Source organism: Pogona vitticeps, chromosome 5 (assembly GCF_051106095.1).
Source record: "Pogona vitticeps strain Pit_001003342236 chromosome 5, PviZW2.1, whole genome shotgun sequence".
Classification (NCBI taxonomy): Eukaryota; Metazoa; Chordata; class Lepidosauria; order Squamata; family Agamidae; genus Pogona; species Pogona vitticeps.
This window is the reverse complement of record NC_135787.1, coordinates 116831360-116850947: the sequence shown is the minus strand read 5'-3', so window position 1 is coordinate 116850947 and position 19588 is coordinate 116831360. Positions and strand designations below refer to the sequence as shown.

Here is a 19588-nt window from a genome sequence, read left to right as displayed (position 1 = left end):
GTATTGAATTTTATTCCTGTAATAAGAAAAGCAAAGGAGCCTTCTTTAACAGGTAGAACTAGGACCTTGGAAATAGGCCTCTGTCAGGTAGATGCAGGTCAGGTGCTTCCTATGCGGTGATCTGAGTGCCTCCACCTGACGTCCTGTGTTCGCACGAAAATCGACCAACTTTAGGCCCAGGAGTGCCCGACAATCTTCATTCATCTTAGACACAACGAGAACTATGGCGAATATACAGTGGTGCCTCGCTTAACAGGTGCTCCGTTTAGCGATGAAATAGATTAGCGACGGGTTTTTTGGAGTGTTTTTGCGCTTCATTTAGCGATGGTCCCTATGGGCGATTTTTGCTTAGCGATGGTTGGGACCATGCTTCGCATAGCGATTAGATTTTGTGTCCCATGTTTCGCTTAACGATGGTTTAAACAGCCTCATGTTTGCTGTTTTTTAAATATTTTTCTGTTATTTATAAAGTTTACTGTTTAAAATGTTTGAAATCATAAAGTGCACTTAACCCTTTGTTAACCAAATTTGACTTTGTTCTGACTCTTTTTTAATTTGTTGTTGTATTCCCCCGCCCATTGAGATGCATTGAATAGGTTTCAATGCATTTCAACTGGGGAACCGCGTTTCGCTTAGCGATGTTTCCTATGGCGATTTTCGCTTAAGGACGGCAATTCGTTCCTATTGGAATGGGTTATCTGGTTTTCAATGCATTTCAATGGGAAACCGCATTTCGCTTAGCGATGAAATCACTTAGCAGCGATTTTTTCAGAACGAATTAACATCGCTAAGCGAGGCACCACTGTACTTGAAAATGTTTCTCCAGGGGTGGTAGGAAAGAGGTGGTTCTATGGTAATAATGTCCAAAAGGTGTTGAAAGGCTTAAAGTGTCCTGAGGTACTTTTCCCCATCCTTGGAGGATGGAACTGGGAAGCTGTGTCTCTAGAGTCGCACAAGAATTTGAAAGCATGGTCAGTTGCAACAGTTTCAAGCACCGAGTTCCTATGATTGCCACAAATCAAATTGTGTCCCAGTAGGGATCACTTTCCCTGCTGCTCTCCACATCTAGCAAGTCACTCGCAGGCCTACTCTACCAAAAAAAAAGAGGAACACTCTTCATAAAGGGAAGACAGAAATCTTTCTCTCTCTTGGATTTAGCGTCTTCCTTCTTTGGGGCAAAAGGAAGGACTTTATTATCCTTAGATACCCACCAAACCTGCACGGCATACAAAAGATTTCTCAAACATCTTAGACTTCATGAAAAGTATAGTGAAGAATGGCAATAGATTGTTGACCCACATCTCAGTGTTTCAACCTCAGCTCCCTTAGGGCCACAACAACTGATGTCACAGTTCTAGTTGAAAATTGGATGTGGTGTACAAAATAATCAGCAAGCAACTCTACCACTTTGACCAGTTTTTTCAGGTCTGTATGAATGTTTTGAGATGTGGTAAGACCTTCAGGTAATACAATTCAGGACCATAGTATATATATACACATTTGTGCTACTGTAGAATTTGCTGAAGCTGCCCTAATGAGTAGGACTAAGACTTGCAGCACTGTACCTCTACTCAATTAAGTCAACCAGTGCCTCACTCTCTTCCTGGATAATAACTTTATTAAAAGTAACCCATTTAGATGATCAACAGTGGATACATTGCACCCAGTCACAACTTCAAGTGGAACAGAGTAAAATTTTTCGCTTAAAACATTTGTCTGCTTCCTTCTGTTAGGCATTCAGCAGATATGTGAAGTTTAAAAGTTTCTTAGGTATTTTTCTGATATTTCCTGACTCACATATTTTTCTCTCTCTTTCAGTTTAATACATCCGTAACTGCTACAGACTTAAAGTGGAAATAGATTGTTATCTCATAAGTGATGCTACCATCACCTCTGTTTTCTGACAGACTGAACTGCCTTTCCAGTTAGAGCTTTGGCCACAAAGGAAGGCAGCCAAAACCACTGCAGGCTTTCCCTGTTCTCACCCTAGTGAAGGTTTCATCCGGCTCTGGACTCTCCAGTCAGAATGAAGGTTGTGCCACTTTTTTGGGTCTTTCTTGGAGGAGTCTACAAGATGGTACCAGGATATTCCTATTCAATTCTTTGTCTGTTGATCTTTCACAGACGTCTATTATTGCCCCCAAGTAATATCACATATACATGAAACCACTTGGAGAAGATGTCAAAGGATATGAATTGATACCACCAGTGTTCAGATGACAATTCTGTCTTTAGGTCTTGGTTTTCCATATTATATGAACCCCCTTCTCTTTCATATATGCTACGACTGGTCATGAAAGTTCTCAACAAAAGCTTTCTGGTCTGTCCCACTAACAATTAATTAAAGAAGGAACTTCTTTCTCAACTCTGGAACTCTCTTAACCTGAAGACCCACCATGTTCCCTCTTCATTAATCTACTACCTTTCTGTTTAGGAGGGAACTCACTCTTGGTGACTGCCTAAGTGTTTCTTCTGGTTACTTTACTACCGTAACAGCACTGCAAATAATCTTAAGAAATCTTGGTGGGATTTCCCATTATATTTCTTGTTTTTAGAATTTTGTTACTGCTCTTCTGCATATGCAAATATTTAATGTAGTTACCCCTTGCAACATTATATTTGGAAAGATGGGCTATGTTTAAAGTGAAACAAAAACAAACACACATTTTGTGAACCAGCCCTCTTAATTGTCAGGAATTTACAATGGCAACCAAGAAAGTGGACACCAAGTGAGGTTTTTCCAAAATTAAATAATAATATATATTGAAATAAATTATTTTACCTTAACTCTTGAAGATTTTCTAGAACCTTCCCGAAAAGCCTGAAATACAATTTAAAAAGTAAATTTGCATGATTATTTGACTCTAGAACACACATTTCCTGGAGGAACCACAGGCAACAACAGTTCATTTCAGAACATATACATCTTGAACATGAGCTCAATAGATTTTAATTCATACATATGCATTTTAATCAGTAAAACAAAAATATTAACAGCGGCTTGCTGTTTTTACATGAGTTTTGCATGACTTTTTTGTTACTACTGCAGACTCTTAAGATATTCATCAAATTGTTGAAAACATGGCAATGCAGCTATAAAATGCAATGCATAGTCCTATCCTACCCCCATCTTTCTTTGCCTGAACCTTTGACTCGACCTTGTTTCTTTACCTGGGGGTTGGGAACAATGGAAATGATTTTATCTCACCTTCCCCCAGGTAGTTTCTGGTCCCAGTTCTTTTACTCCTATTGAGCAGGAGATCAACCTTGACACATGCCCCACATTCTCCAAATTCTGAATTTAACCTTGGTTCATTAAAGTCCTTCACTGTTACACTTCTTGAGATCAGCCAGACAAAGCTTCATAATCATAATGAGAAGTTGAGCATTGAATTAAATTACCTTTTTACACTTTGCGATGTTTTGCTCTTTCTCCCCACTTTTTTTCCGTTTCTTATCTGTAACCTTGGTGACTCGTGTAGCAGTTAGAGTGATTGTTGTTGGTGTGTGTTGGAAAGCAGTATACAATTCTACAGGAACCTCATCTCCACTTTCTGTTGCACTAGTATCGCCATCTTTAAGAATACAAAGGAAGGAAAGAAATACATCTTACAATCTTTATTTAATACTGAATACCTTTTAAATGAATGTCCTTCCTCACTTACAATAGTTATGACACATATTCTAATACAGTAATAACAAAATCTAAGGAGATGGTAATAAAATCCAAATTGTTGTAGTTTAGTCGTGTCCGACTCTTCATGACCCCATGGACCAGAGCACGCCAGGCCCTCCTGTCTTTCACTGCCTCCTGGAGTTGGGTCAAATTCATTTTGGTCGTTTCGGTGACACTTTCCAACCATCTCGTCCTCTGTCGTCCCCTTCTCTTGCCTTCACGCTTTCCCAACATCAGGGTCTTTTCCAGGGAGTCTTTTCTTCTTATGAGATGGCCAAAGTACTGGAGCCTCAGCTTCCGGATCTGTCCTTCCAGTGAGCACTCAGGGTTGATTTCCTTCAAAATGGATAGGTTTGTTCTCTTTGCAGTCAAGAGCCTCCTCCAGCAACACAATTAAAAACCATCAATTCTTCAGCGGTCAGCCTTCTTTATGGTCCAGCCCTCACTTCCATACATTGCTACTCGAAAAAACATACCTTTGACTATGCGGACTTTTGTTAGCCAGGTGATGTCTCTGCTTTTAAAGATGCTGTCTAGGTTTGTCATCGCTTTCCTCCCAAGAAGCAGGTGTCTTTTAATTTTGTGGCTGCTGTCACCATCTGCAGTAATTATGGAGCCCAAGAAACTAAAATCTGTCACTGCCTCCATATCTTCCCCTTCTATTTGCCAGGAGGTGATGGGGCCAGTGGCCATGATCTTAGTTTTCTTTGATGTTGAGTTTCAGACCGATTTTTGCACTCTCCTCTTTCACCCTGATTACAAGGTTCATTAATTCCTCCTCACTTTCTGCCATCAGAGTGGTATCATCTGCATATTGGAGGTTGTTGATATTTCTTCCGGCAAATCTTAATTCCGGCTTGGGATTCATCCAGTCCAGCCTTTCGCATGATGTATTCTGCATATAAGTTAAATAAGCCGGGGGATAATACACAGCCTTGTTTTACTCCTTTCCCAATTTTGAACCAATCAGTTGTACCATATCCACTTCTAAATGTTGCTTCTTGCCCCACATATAGGCTTCTCAGGAGACAGATAAGGTGATTAGGCACTCCTATTTCTTTAAGGACTTGCCATAGTCTGCTGTGGTCCACACAGTTAAAGGCCTTTGCATAATCAATAAAGCAGAAGTAGATGTTTTTCTGGAACTCTCTGGCTTTCTCCATAATCCAGCGCATGTTAGCAATTTGGTCTTGCGTTCCTCTGCCCCTTTGAAATCCAGCTTGTACTTCTGGGAGTTCTCGGTCCACATACTGCTGAAGCCTACCTTGCAGGATTTTGAGCATAACCTTGCTAGCGTGTGAAATGAGTGCAATTGTATGGTAGTTGGAGCATTCTTTGGCACTGCCCTTCTTTCAGATTGGGATGTAGACTGATCTTTTCCAATCCTCTGGCCACTGTTGAGTTTTCCAAACTTGCTGGCATACTGAACGTAGCACCTTAACAGCATCATCTTTTAAGATTTTAAATAGTTCAACTGGAATGCCATCACCTCCACTGGCCTTGTAGTTAGTCAAGGTTTCTAAAGCCCACTTGACTTCACTCTCAAGGATGTCTGGCTCAAGGTCAGCAACCACACTATCTGGGTTGTCCGGGATATCCAAATTTTTCTGGTATAATTCCTCTGTATATTCTTGCCACCTCTTCTTGATACCTTCTGCTTCTGTTAGGTCCCTACCATTTTTGTCCTTTAAATAGATGACTGTAAATCAGTAAAATTTTATAGTTGCAAAATGTTTTTAAGGGGAAAGGAGAAAATCATACTAAGCTTCCATTCCAGTTAATTCACTCAGCATCATTTTCATTTTTTCAAAAGCTTTACAAAATTCAAAAAGCACTAAATACAATTTTAATCAAACCAAAGCTGAGGGATCTAACTTATTTACATTAGCCTGATCCAAATGTACTATTTGGTTTGAAGGAAGTTTTTCCGATACAGAATCCATGTTTATCAGTTATGAAAAAACTTTACCACGAGAATACTACCAAAAAAACAAAGAATTTCAATCTTACTAGTAAAAAGAAGGCCAAATAAAACCGAAGCCATTTTTGTAAAAATCTGAACGCTTTATAATAATGTATCCTTTCCTATGTGTTCGCCTAATACACTTATAGCAACTGTGTTTTCTTTTCAGGTGACTTTTTTTAACACCACTCTATAACCAGTCGAAAACATATTTAGGGATGACTAGAAAACAGCATGTACAACAATAACTTTCACTGCTACTGTCTTCACTGCTGATGAGGAAAATCACTACTGTTAATCAGTCATTTGTGACTACAGAAAGGCCTACCCACAAGCCCTCATCACCTTTATGTGAGCACAAATTATGACACTGAGCATCATCTCCCAGATTTAGAAGCTGTACCTAACAAGTAGCTTATCAAGTTGGTATCAATCTGGCTTATCAGGGCACCTGTTGAGTAAACTTAATGGCATAATCTAAAAAATGTTGATATTAGTATATGTAATTTCTCATCCAGTATCCACCTTCTAGTAGATGGGGGTTTGGGGGCCAATTTGGTTTACAGTAAGCTAAAAAGAGACCATATCTTTCCAGAATCAGCCAATCTGAGTTCACTGAAATATACGAAAATCCTTATGCAAAATAGTAGTGTAGTGTAACACTCAAAATATCCTTTGATTTGATCTTCTGGGAATATCTGAAATCTGATCATAAAACGTAAGGTATACTAATCAATCTATTACAAACAAAAATAAAAACCAGGAAAACAGTTCAGCTGTAAAATGAAAAGCAAAATAAAAGTACCACAAGCTAAAAACAACCCACATTTCTTTCAAAATAGATGCTGTCAAAGGTTATACTACAATGTGCTGATTTGGTACCTGTTCCCCCTTTCAATGCATGTAAAATGTAGATCTAATATCTTGCATCATATCTTAACCACTGCTTTATCAAACCAAAGCCTCACCTAGCCTAGCATCCTGTTCCGCTCAGCAACCAACCAGTTGCCTATGGAAAGCCAGGGCAGGAGGAAAACAGACCAATAGCTTTCCTGCAATTAATATTCATAGATATGCTGTTTCTAATGTCAAAAGGGTGGCCATTGCTCATCTTAAAAAGTATCCTCCTTCTGTCTATCTTGAATCTCCCCAGATTCAGTGTCACTGTATGATGCTTGGTTCTAATGCTGTAAGAAGAGGGGTGACATTTTTATTGCTCAACCTCCTGATTATTTTGGTTGCCCATTTCTCTACCTTTTCCAGCTTACAATGACCAGATAGTAAAAGAAAATATGCAGGGGTTGGACTTTGGGAATTAAGAGGACATCCAGTCCCATAATCAATCAATCAATTTATCTATCTTTATTTGCGGTCTCCGACCCATTAGGATACATACATGTAATATTTAAAATAAATGGAAACAATTAAAACATCAAGATAGCTAAAACAGTTAAGTTAATAAAATAGGTTAGCCATATATTGTTTTTTATATTAATATTATATACAATCAGTCAATCTTTATTTGTGGTCTCCGACCCAATAGGATACATACATGTAATATTTAAAATAGATGTAAGCAATTGAAATATTTCAAGATGGCTAAAGAAAAAACACAAAATAGCTTTCTGCATATTTTGGGCTGCTTGGATTTTGGATTGTCTACGGGCAGCCCAGGAAAGTTTATGGTGGAATATCATAGTTAGATACTTTAGCTGTTTTACTTGCTCAATGCAGGTACCATTAATTGTCCAATTTCCTGGTGTTACAGACTGAGCAAAAACCATAATTTGGGGTGTAACAAAATTTATAACCAATCGGTTGTTCTTACAGTAGGTCATAAATCAGTAGATCAGCCATTTAAGGCCTATTTTCGATAGTGAAAGAAGAACTGAGTCATCTGCATAAAGCCGTAGGGGGGATTTGGTCTCTGCCAATCTAGGAGGGTAGAAGTCTGTTCCACGACACCACCCAAGCAGATCATTTAAATATAGGTTAAATAATGTGGGGGCTAATATACAGCCCAGTCAAACCCTTTTATTAGCCTGAATAGGTTTTGTCAGGTTTCCTTCTGTACTACATTTAGCATGAAGTGTGGTGCCCTGATAAAGACATTTAATAAGATATAGGAGTCTCTTATCTATAGAGGTTTTGTATAATTTTGACCATAGAATATCTCTTAGGACAGAATCAAAGGCTGATTTTACGTCTATGAATGCAGTATAGAGCCCATTACCATGAGAGGACATATATTTCTCCGCAAGATGGCTCAAAATCATACAGTGACCGATCACTGATCTACCCTTTCTAAATCCTGATTGTTCCTTCCCCAAGATATTTCCCTCCTCTATCCAAGTAAGTAGTCTTTCATGTAAATGACTGGAGTACAATTTACCCAGCACAGTGAATAGACTGATTGGTCTGTACTTGGTTGGGTCTCCTTTTTCTCCTTTCTTAAAGATCGATATTATTATGGCTTCAGACCAAGCGATGGGAAATTTACCTGAGTTATTGATATGGGTAACCAAGTTTGCCAACAGAGGTGCCCACCAATCCATGTTAGCCTTTAGCATTTCAGGGAGAATGGCATCTGTTCCCGGGGCCTTGCCTGATTTCATACTTCTAATCAGGGTTTTTGTTTCAGTCACTGTGACCGGCCTCCATGGAGGAGTGTCATTTCAATTTACAGTTGGAAAGAAGTCTATTGAGTACTCTATAATGTCCCCGAATAGAGTAGACAAGTGCTGTTCTCAGATGTCCACTGAGATGTTACAGCTGAGCTGGTTCGAGGATGAGCTCAAGGTCATCAGTGACAAGAGCCCAAAAGAGTTTAGATTTTTTTTATTTAAAGTGCATTCTATTAATGCATTCCATCCCTTTTGAATTGCTTGTCTCTTTTTAAGCACTATTAATTGTTTATATTTCTTTTTTATATCATAATATTCTGTGGGTAGTATGTTTAGGTTTTCCTTTCTATAGTTGTTATATACCTCTCTCAGTTGTTTTTTAACTACAGTGGTGCCTCGCTTACTGGGTGCTCCATTTAGCAATGAAATCGCTTAGCGACAGCTTTTTCGGAGCGATTTTCGCTTAGCGATGGTTGGGACCATGCTTCATATAGCGAGTAAATTTTGGGTCCCCTGTTTCGCTTAACGATGGTTTAAACAGCCTTATGTTTGCTGTTTTTTAAATATTTTTCTGTTATTTATAAAGTTAAAGTTTATTGTTTAAAATGTTTGAAATCATAAAGTGCACTTAATAAACCCCTTGTTAACCAAATGTGACTTTGTTCTGACTCTTTTTTAATTTGTTGTTGTATTCCCCCCCCCATTGAGATGCACTGAATAGGTTTCAATGCATTTCAATTGGGGAACCACGTTTCGCTTAGCGATGTTTCCTATGGCGATTTTCGCTTAAGGACAGCAATTCGTTCTTATTGGATTATCCGGTTTTCAATGCATTTCAATGGGAAACCACGTTTCACTTAGCGATGAAATCGCTTAGCAGCCATTTTTCGGAACCAGTTAACATCACTAAACGAGGCACCACTGTACATAACATTCCCTGTCAAACCACTTGGGGCCGCTTATCTTTAATGAGGCTTATGGAATCAGTTGTTTGGAGCTTAGTGCCGTATTCATCACATTGATTAGGGTTGAGTAGTTATTTATAGTAGTAGTGGCATTTGTGGCTCCTATGATTGAATTTTTTAGGGACTCTTCCTCAGCAGAGCCAAAGAAGCCTTCTAGCTTATTGTGGGTTTCCTCAGTCCAGTGTATTCTCTTTTGTTTAAAGCTTAGAAATTTATCTTGGAGATGAGGTTTTGTACTCAGATGGACAGACTGCAAAAGTAGGAGGGTGGTATTAAGGGGCAGATGGTCACTATCCAGCCTTAGGCCTACAGAAAATGCTAGTACCTCTCTAGATAAAGAATGGATGATTAGCACAAAATCTACAGCACTCCTTCCATGTCCTGATACATAGGTGAATTCAAGGCATTTGTCATAGCAGGGGTTCCCGTTAATATTATAAGACCAAGGCGAGTCACCATTTGGATCATACAGATGCCACCATAATTCACCTTGGTATCTTTGGACGTTCTACTGTAGCTAGGGGCAAAGATCTCATTTTTAACTACCCCCCATAAACTAGAAGAAAAGAGTGTGTTGTTATTTGAGCCTAATCTTGCATTAAAGTCCCCCATTATGAATAGCTGGGCTCTAGAGAGTTTGCATTCCGGTCCTATTGTATAATTTTCCAGGTCTTCCCAAGCTTGTTTTATGCTTTTTGGAGATGAGATGTGTGGGATATAAACACTGACCAACAAAAGAGTCTTAGGCCCAAAGGCTACATGGCTGGCCATTGCTATTTTCCCACAAGTGGGGAGCCAGTTGACAGATGCCTGGAGAGAAGTTGATATCTATACTGCTAAACCTGCTTTAGGTCTACCTTTCCTTTTGGTGGTCTCAGTGGGTATATCATGTAAGCATATCCATTTAGCTTGATTAGCTTGGTGAACCATGTTTCTTGAATAAAATTATATCATGAGCCCTCAGATGTTCCAGAAAGTTGGGATTATTTTGCTTTGAGGTCCAACCTGCTATGTTCCATGAGATAACTTTGAGTTGATCATGTGTTGCATTCAAGATCTCCCATTTATCCCATGGATAGCTATCAGGTTGTGTGGGACAGATTCTAGCTATGGTGTCATTATGCTGTAGGGTTTGTCAATTTATCTCAATAATATCAGGTTTCTCTGGGCTTCATCTAAGGGTGCCTTGGCTATCAAGCACAGCTTGGGATGGTTCGCAGGCAATGTCAAGTTAGAATTGAGTGTCCTTTTGTTTATTGTTACCATGGACTCCAGAGGGGGTTTAACTCTATCCTTAGTCTGGGTCATTTTGCCTATCAATTGAATGGTCTTCTAAAAATTGAATAAGATCTTCCTCAGTGTGCTTCTCCTGGACACTGGATTCTCCCTTTCTGTTTCCCTTGCATACTCACTTAACGGGATAGTGGGTGTGCTATGTTTTGGAAGTACCTAACGACTGTTATACCTCTCGCGGCTAGTTATTTTCTTCTGCCATAAATCCTATTGGTTATTATACTATCCTTACATTTTACAATTGCCCATGCGTGGATAATTGTGGAACAAATATTGCACATTTAAAATTTGAGATGTGGAGGTTAATTCAGGGATTATGGGTTCTAAGATATTTACCAGATTCCATTTGCGCTCATTCTGTGTAAGTATCCCTTTTCGTTTTGGGTATCCACAGAAAGCTAAAGTGTGAGTCATTAGTCTCAGCTTCCATGCTGCATTGTGCTCAGGCTTTATCGGAGGGATTATTGATTGAGTGTTCTTCTCTATATTGCTCTTTAGCACATCAATCCAGGGGTTATATCCCACCTCATCTATACCATTCTCACTAATAGCCTGTATGGTAGAGGTGATTGCTGTTTGATGTGTGTTTACCATTCCCTTTCTTTTGAGGGCACCCTGAGACAGTGCAGTCTGCACAAGGACACATAAGCTGTTTCTCTCAGGAGGCACAGTAAGGACTTGAACTCTCAACCTCTGGCTCCACCGCCAGATACCTAGACTACTGAGTATCCAGTCAGTTAAAGCCAAGTTAGTATGGTTAATTTCAAATATTTTCCCATTCTGTATCAATATATTTAAGTACCAATAATCAAGTCTTAAACTCAATGAGGACTGTCACTACTTACCTGACATATTTTCTCTTTTTCTACGCTGCAGCAGCATTGCTCTTTCTTTATCTAAAGTCCTTTTTTTAAAAAAAGGAAAAGAAATGAAGCTGAAAATGAGCAGTAATACGGTTGACCTTCAAAAGCTAGCAGATGAATCCTGCATGCTAAATGCTAAATATATATAGGCATGTTAAATATATGACAATTTCTACAATTTAACACGGAAATTCTGAAAAGGAGTGTTGTTCCTGATACAAAAACCAAAGCAAAGCAATCAGATTAATATGATCACATCTGAATCCACCCACCCCTCTTCTGTTGCAGCATTGTTTCGGAAGAGTAACATATTTAGTACATTCATGCAGTATTAAAATTTTGAAACATACTGGCTTAGATCTAGTATTAAATCAAACTATAGTAGGACCACGCAATCAGTGGGGATGTGGGGAGTCGACACCTATGTAAGTTTTAATGATTCAATGTGTCTACCCTAGTAGTAATTTACTATTGGAGTTTACCCCTATAACAGTATGTTATATTCTATGCAGCATCCTAGGATTCCTTCTTGATCAAAACTTATAGTAGACATTACGTAACTTGTACTCAACAGTTCAAAAAATAAATTTGGATTGTTTCCATCCCTTTGACTGCTTCCACCTCCACATTTACTATGGGATGGCTACCTTACGCAAACCCTGTTCTTGAATGGACACTAAAAGCTGTTTCAATCTCATCTTTACCTTGGATACTTTTTTAGGAGACAGTCAGGGTAAAAATATTTTAAATAAAATAAAAATGTTTAAAAATCTCCTTCCTCTAAGTGATGGTAAGTGGAAAGCCAGTTGACTAACTTTCCATACACTTCGGTCCTCTAACCTAGCCATTCTCAATATAGGCCATATGGCCCTTGGCACATCTGAAGGGGGCAATAGACTAGAAACAATTCTTCACACCCACCTTATAAGGTTCATTATGCAACTTATGCAACCCTGTTTCGACCTATATTACTTTCATATTGTGTTAATGGCCCTGGCCACAAAAAAGGTTGAGAATGGCTGCACCCATGGATTGTTGTTCTTTTCACTCTCAAGGGCAAAGAAAAGAGAGCCAGGGATAAAAGCTGCAGTTTGGAGATTTACTTTTTCATCTTGAACATACTTTTGTACACAATGTAGAGTTGATACACATATAAAAACTTTATTCACCATCTCCACTGTGACAACTGAATTTTCAATTTATTAAATCTATGTTGACTTTTAAAAACAATGTACAGGTAATGTACTAATAAATTAATTTTTAATTATTATAAAATACAACCTGGTTTATTTAAAAAAACAGGTTACTTACTTGTAACCATGGTTCTTCGAGTGGTACTCTGTGAATCCATATGAATGGGTTAAACCAGTGGTTCTTAACCTTGGGTTACTCAGGTGTTTTTGAACTGCAACTCCCAGAAACCCAAGCCAGCACAGCTGGTGTTGAAGGCTTCTGTGAGTTGCAGTCCAAAAACACCTGGATAACCCAAGGTTAAGAACCACTGGGTTAAACTACGCCTGCGCAGGACTCTTCGGAATATTCTAGAGTTTAACTAACTAACCAACAGAACGTTTCCCTGTGGCATGCATGCTCCGCCCACCCGTAGTACCTCAGTTCCGAACGTCTGCCGCTGTCAAGACTCTGATAATTAAAAGATGTAGACAACCCATGACGGATAGCAGGGACGTTGGGCGGGACATGTGGATTCACAGAGTACCACTTGAAGAACCATGGTTACGGGTAAGTAACCTGTCTTTCTTCTTCGTGGTCTCTGTGAATCCAATGTCCCACCCACAAATGGGTGATTAGCAAGCTCACTTACCGGAAGGAGGGTTGTCACAGTAAAACTGTAGTCAGCACAGCCCTTCCAAAACTTGCTTCCTTTTTGGCTCTGACATTCTGCCTGTAATGTGTCACAAAGGTGTAGACCAAGTAGCTGATCGACAAATGTCAGACTTCAATGCCATGTAGCCAGGCAGTAGAGGCTCTAGTGGAATGCGCCTTCAATACATCTGGTGGGGTTTTGCCAATCAGCTTATAGGCTAAAGCGATGCCAGAAACTATCCATCTGAAAACTGTTTGAGAAGAAACTGGGTGACCTTTCCAAGGACCGTAGAAGCAAACAAACAGTCTGGGAGATCTGCAGAAGTCCTTGGTTCTAGAAATATAAAAGGCCAAAGCCCGAGGAACATCAAGAGAATGGAGCATGCGATCAACATCGGAAGAAGGGTTAGGAAACAATGTTGGGAGGATCAAAGGCTGATTAACATGAAAATTCGAAATCACTTTAGGAAGGAATGAGACATCAGGACATAAGACAACCTTATTTGAGTGAAATTGTATATAAGGCGCATCAGCCCGCAGTGCAGCCACTCACTCGCCCTTCATGCAGACATAATAGCCACCAAAAACAAAACCTTAAGAGAAAGAAGTTTAAGAGGAGTGGAAGCCATAGGTTCGAATGGTGTGCATGTAAGGGCCCTAAGACAGTCTGAAGAGACCACTGAGGAATTGAAGGTTGTACAGGTGAACGAATGTTATTCAAACCTTGAAGGAATCTCTTCACAGTCGGGTGTGAGAATAAGCAGGAAGTGTCTGAACTGACAGGCTGATAAGAAACAATGGCTAAAATATAAACTTTCAGTGTAGAATGCACCAGTCCTAGATCAAACAAATAATTAGGAAGGCAAGAAGGGTACCTAAAGGAAGTTGGAACAGTGACATCACCTCTGGACTCAGCAAACTTGATAAAAACAGACTACTTATAAGAATACAGTAATTTGGTTGAAGGCTTCTGAGCTCTGTTGAGCACCTCCTTTATACTGGGAGAATCCTTCACACTGTAAGATGGAGTGAATCGACGTTGGGGAGACAGTCCCATCTTGCCTCCATGCTGAGTTAGGAGGAATGGTTGGGGAGGCAGTGTGAGGAAATTGGACATGATGGTCTTGAGGGTGGTATACCACAGTTGATGAGGCCACCATGGAGCTACCAGGATGGCATCAGCTCGCAACTGGAGGATCCTGACAATTGTCCGTTGAATAAGCGGGATGGGAGGAAAAAAAATAGAGAAGGACAGCATCCCATGTCACCATTGCCCAAAGAACCGTTTCCTCTCCTTGCTCGAGAGCAAACCTTTTTGCACTTTGCATTGATCTGAGTTGCAAAGACATCGATGGCCAGTGTGCTGCACCTGCTGCAGATATGGGCAAACACAGAGTCGTTAAGAACCCGAGTGGCCAGGCGGCTCAAGTGATCGGCCACATCGTTGTCCTCTGTTGACACATGGATGGCAATCGGAAATATGTGATGATTGTAGCACGATTCCCACAGGTGGATAGCTAAGTACAGAAGGGACAAAGAGTGAGTGCCTCCCTGCTTGTTTATATAATACAGAGTGGTTATGTTGTCTGTAGCCACTTGCATTCCGCAACCAACCACTAGAGGATAGAAAGCGCGAAGAGCCTTGATTACTGCCAAAATTTCTAGAAGATTGATATGAAGCAGCTTCTTTGAGCTGGACAACAAGGCGTGGATCTTGTGAACAGCACAATGTGCACCCCAACCTGTCCTGCTGGCGTCTGTCGTGACCTGTACTGTCAGTTGAAGGGGCTTGAAGGGTCGACCAATTAGAAGGTGCAGCACGAAAGTCCCCCACGTCAGTTGATGTGATAACTCTGGAGACACACATAGACATTTGGCAGGGTTGTCTAATAATGGATTGAATTGAGACAGATACCACGTCTGCAGGGAGCGCATTTTCAATCAAGCATGAGGAAGAGCAGACGTGGTGGAAGCCATAAGGCCTAAAAGATGTTGGTTGTGATGAGCCAAACGGGTGGAATGGATGAATAGCATGATCCAATTTGTACATGCTCTCAGCAGGGAGAAGGACCCTGGCTCTGTTGGAGTCCAGAACTGTGCTAATGTAGTCCATGATCTGAGATGGTTGAAGATGGGACTTCGCAAAGTTGACCTGAAGGCCTAGATCTGCCAGAGTTTATGGAGTAAAACTTGGCACAAGAGCCAGCGACGATCAACCAGTAATCTATGTATGGAAAGACCGTGATATTGTTCAGACACAGGTAGGCCGCTACTGGGGCTAGGCACTTTGTGAAGGTCCTTGGGGTGGTGGCAAGCTTGAATGGAAGGGTGCAGAATTAGAATACTGATTCCATGAAGACAAATCGAAGATATTTGCGATGACGCTCATGGATAGAAATATGAAAGTAAGTTTCCTGTAAGTCTATCACCACAAACCAATTGCCTCGAGAAAGCAGTGGAATGATCAACTCTAAGGTGACCATTCGGAAACACCTTGGACGAAGGAAAGAATTGGGAGGCCTGAGATCTAAGATTGGTCTGCCATCTTTTTTGGAAACTAAACTATCGGAAATAGAAGCCATTCAGTGTTTCTGGAGAAGAAACATATTAAATAGCATGTTTCTGGAGAAGAACAGAGACTTTTTCTAGAGCAGGTGAGTAAGCCGTGATCTTGAATTGACCAAGAGGAGGAAGATCTGAGAACTCTAACAGGTAACCAAAACGTAGGATGGTGAGCACCCAAGAATCTTTGGTGATGATAGACTACTTGCTGAAGAAGGAGGCTAGCTGGGGAAGATGGTATAGATCGATAGATGGGTTCAGCAGAAGACAGTCAAAGATATTGTTTATTCTCCTTGGCAGGGTGATGGAAAGTTTGTCGACGCTGACCAGAAGCCTGTGCTCTGAAAGAGGTGGTAGCACAGGAAGATGGAGGAGGATTTTATATTTCTTGAGCAGGAGGTTTGTATGGGCGATAGGCTTGATGATAAGGTTGATAAGATTGTTGTGACGTGAAAGTCTGCACCACTGATAATGTTGGTATCTGGGTTGCTGGACATAATAAGAGAGAGCTGTCTTCCGGATCTGATGTAAATTATCCATCACCTCATCCGTTTTCTCGTTAAATAGTCTGACGCCATCAAACGGAAGCTATTCAGTACAGGACCTAGCGTCGTTGTTGATGCCTACTGAGCGCAGCCAAGCATGCCTCCTGAGAGCAATGGCCAATATCATGGCCTTGGAAGCTGCATCAGCTGTATGACATGACAACAAACATTGTTTGGCCAATGTTGTCGCTTCCAGGTGAGCGTTGAGAGCAGCGGTGCTAGTTTCTTCAGGAGGGGCTTGAAGAACTGACAGAATCTTATTCCATAATTGTCTCTGATAGGTACCCATAGCTACCTGGTAATTAGAGACCCTCGTTATAAATGAAGCCAGAGAGTATAGGCGACGGCCCAGTACATCTAGTTTATGGCCTTCCCTATTGGTAGGAGTGACCTTAAAATAATTTCCCGCCCTCAATTGATTGGACTACACAATAATGGAATTAGGTGCAGGATGCTTATTGAGAAAGGTCATGTCATTGCCATGTGTACTGTAATGGTTTTCAATACGCCTAGAAATCTGAAGAGATGTAGATGGTTGATTCCACGATTCTTTAATGAGGTCCAAAATAGCTGGTATAAAAGCCACACTTAAAGGAGGGGATTTATCTTGGTTTATATCATCAAAAACAAGGTCCTGCTTGGGGGGGGGGAGGTTGGTCTATATCAAGTTCCAAAGATTTGGCCATGCATAGAATCAACTGAGAATATGAAGTAAAGTTTTCAGAGGGAGATGGGGGATGGGTATCAGCAACATCTGAATCCGGTGTAGGTAAATTTGAAGGGTATTCCCTGGATGCCTCCGAAGGTGGGTCTTGCTCAGAGACTGATGAAATCGAGGAACCTCTGGAACCTCTATTAAGAGACAGAGGCAGGGAAGGTAAGCGAGGGTGCGTTCTCGATATGGAGGCTGAAGCTTGGGAAATCGGTGCGGAAGTCTCAATTTTAGGTGGATAAGTGGCTCTGGAAGACGCAGTCTGATGAGATGACTGGACATGAGATGCTTTCGGGTGGGATACCAAGGGTAATGGTATCGATGAAGCCCGAGAGTGCTTCACAGGATGGGATGCTTGTTGGGCCTGTTGCGGGAAGTGGTGCTTAGTAGCAGGCTTTGAAGTCATAGGGTCAAGCTGGCAATAGGGTCGATGCCGACGCCGAGGCAGTGAAGGCAATGGAGATGACCCAGATGGAGAAGCATAAACATATCCCACCCTCTTGGGCCTGACATAATTGTCAGTGTCATATAAGGGATCGAGATCGCCCCCATGGTACCGACATCGACCACCGTGCCAAACAATTTCTATATAAAGCGGCTCTTCATACTCAGTGAAAGCATGACGTTGGGAGACCTCCCAATACTGAGGGAGCTGTCGGCCTGGAGAAACATGCCAACGTTTTGCAAGACGCTTACGCAGAGGGGATTGTTGTGGTGACACCTCCGAGTTCAACAGCTGAATCACTGTTGCCCGCCCGATTGAGACAGGGCTTGAATGGGCCTAGGCTGGGCTGGAGATTACATCAGCCTCAGAATGGCCATGACTCGGAGACAGCCTCGGAATTGATACCGAAGCCTGTGTCTGTGGTACAAAGCCATCCCTTCAGAGAGCGATTCGGGATCATGAAGCTCCCTGGAAGATTCCTCGAGTATCGGCGAGGGCAGGGTGACTCGAACTGGAGGAAGTTCCTTCAGTTGACCACACTTTGAAGGGTGTTTGACCTTTTTATGTTTAACTACTTCTTTTTCTTGGGATCTTTAACAGATTGCGACTTCGATGTTGATGCCGACCCCGCTGGAGAAGACATCTTCGACTTGAACAACTTCGAAGAAGCTCTCGAAGAAGGGGTAGCAGGCGCTGGTGAGGCAGCGGGATCAGGATGAGGGAGGAACAGGAAGCACGGTAGGTTTCATGGATGTCAAACCTGATGGTGTTAACGACTTCTCCCAAAGATACGAGTGGAGTCGCTGTAAGAGGAGCTACAGGGCGGGCCTGGTTAATTTTTTACACTCTTGCCAAGAGTTGGGCTGGTGTCTTTCCCCCAAACAGAATAATCAGAGGTTGTGGCACTCTTTAAAAGGGATTTTGTTAGCATAGTGTTTGAACGGGCCTGAAGAGGCCATAAAATTTGGGCAGGAGCAGGTAAAGATGGGTGACAAGGAAAAGTAAGAAGACTCACGGGGAACGTTAACAATAGCAGTCCAGGATCAAAAACCAAGGAGTCAAGCTGAGAAGATCCAAATATAAAATCCAAATCCGTAATCCAAATCACAAATGGTAATCAGTCCAAAGGCCAAAAACCAGACACAATAATGGTAGCCAACCCAAAATGCAAGAATTGTAAATGAGGTCAGTCCAAGTTGAAATACACCAGATAAGAAAAACCATAGTCAAGAAAACAGTCCAGACAATTAGAAATTTTAAACAAATTGAAAAGCTCTAAGTGTCACGAAAGAGTCCAATTGCAGCGGTGGCAAAAAGGAACTGAGGTACCACGCGCGGCCAGTGCATGCGTGCCACAGAGAAACCTTCTACTGGTCGGTTAGTTAAGCTCTAGAATATTCCAAAGAGTCCTGCACAGGTACAGTTTAGCCCATTCATGTGTATTCACAGAGACCTTGAAGAAGAATCAGGATCTACTTTTCAGAATATATTTTCACTGAGGGTTTCATTTCATAATTGACAAATATATACTTGTGAGGGAGTTATTTTCGTTAATGACAAAGATACTACAGTTTTTAATAGTAAAGTAATTTTCAGTTTCATTTAAAAATACTAAATAGGACAAAGTGCATAATAACTTGATTTTAGATATGAGTTTTAAACTATAAATCAACAATAATTTCCTGTTAGCTATATGCTACTCACCTAGGTTGACAACGCTCACAGAGGTATGTATCAGGAATATGTTGCCTGTCAATCCCCATACAATCAATGTGCTGCCAAACACTGAATTTATTTGAAAAAAAAAAGAACGTTATTTTCACAAAGCATTAAAGTTTATAAAATAGCTTCGAGTTTCTCTTATTGCTGCTACAAGTTATTTCCCAAAATGTAATTCTATTACCCACTGAAATTCACTAATCCCTTGCCATCGGCTGCTACGTACTTGAAAAGACTCCTCCTGCAACTATAGGACACTTCAAAAAGAAAAGGCAAGCTACTTCATTCATAGCCTTAAAAACACCAAGATATGCAAAGAAGAAGTGTATGCATGTCTCTTTGGCTGGCAAAGTTTATTCAACAAAATTCACAACATGCACCTTGCACTGTAACTGAA

The 19588-nt window shown here is 40.9% G+C and overlaps 1 protein-coding gene across 5 annotated transcripts in view; it reads right to left on the bottom strand.

Moving 5' to 3' along the window:
• Nucleotides 1-19588, bottom strand: part of KMT2E (lysine methyltransferase 2E (inactive)) — an 86927-nt gene that overhangs the window by 43927 nt on the left and 23412 nt on the right. For all 5 annotated transcript variants that reach the window (XR_013545670.1, XR_013545671.1, XM_020797280.3 and 2 more), the window contains 4 exons: nt 19177-19257; nt 11367-11425; nt 3403-3575; nt 2783-2821 (listed from right to left, as the gene is read on the bottom strand). Coding sequence is in view for 3 of the 5 variants with exons in the window: in XM_020797280.3 (XP_020652939.3) it covers nt 2783-2821; nt 3403-3575; nt 11367-11425; nt 19177-19257 (352 nt within the window). In the remaining 2 variants the exon portion in view is untranslated. The remainder of the gene's footprint in view (nt 1-2782; nt 2822-3402; nt 3576-11366; nt 11426-19176; nt 19258-19588) is intronic.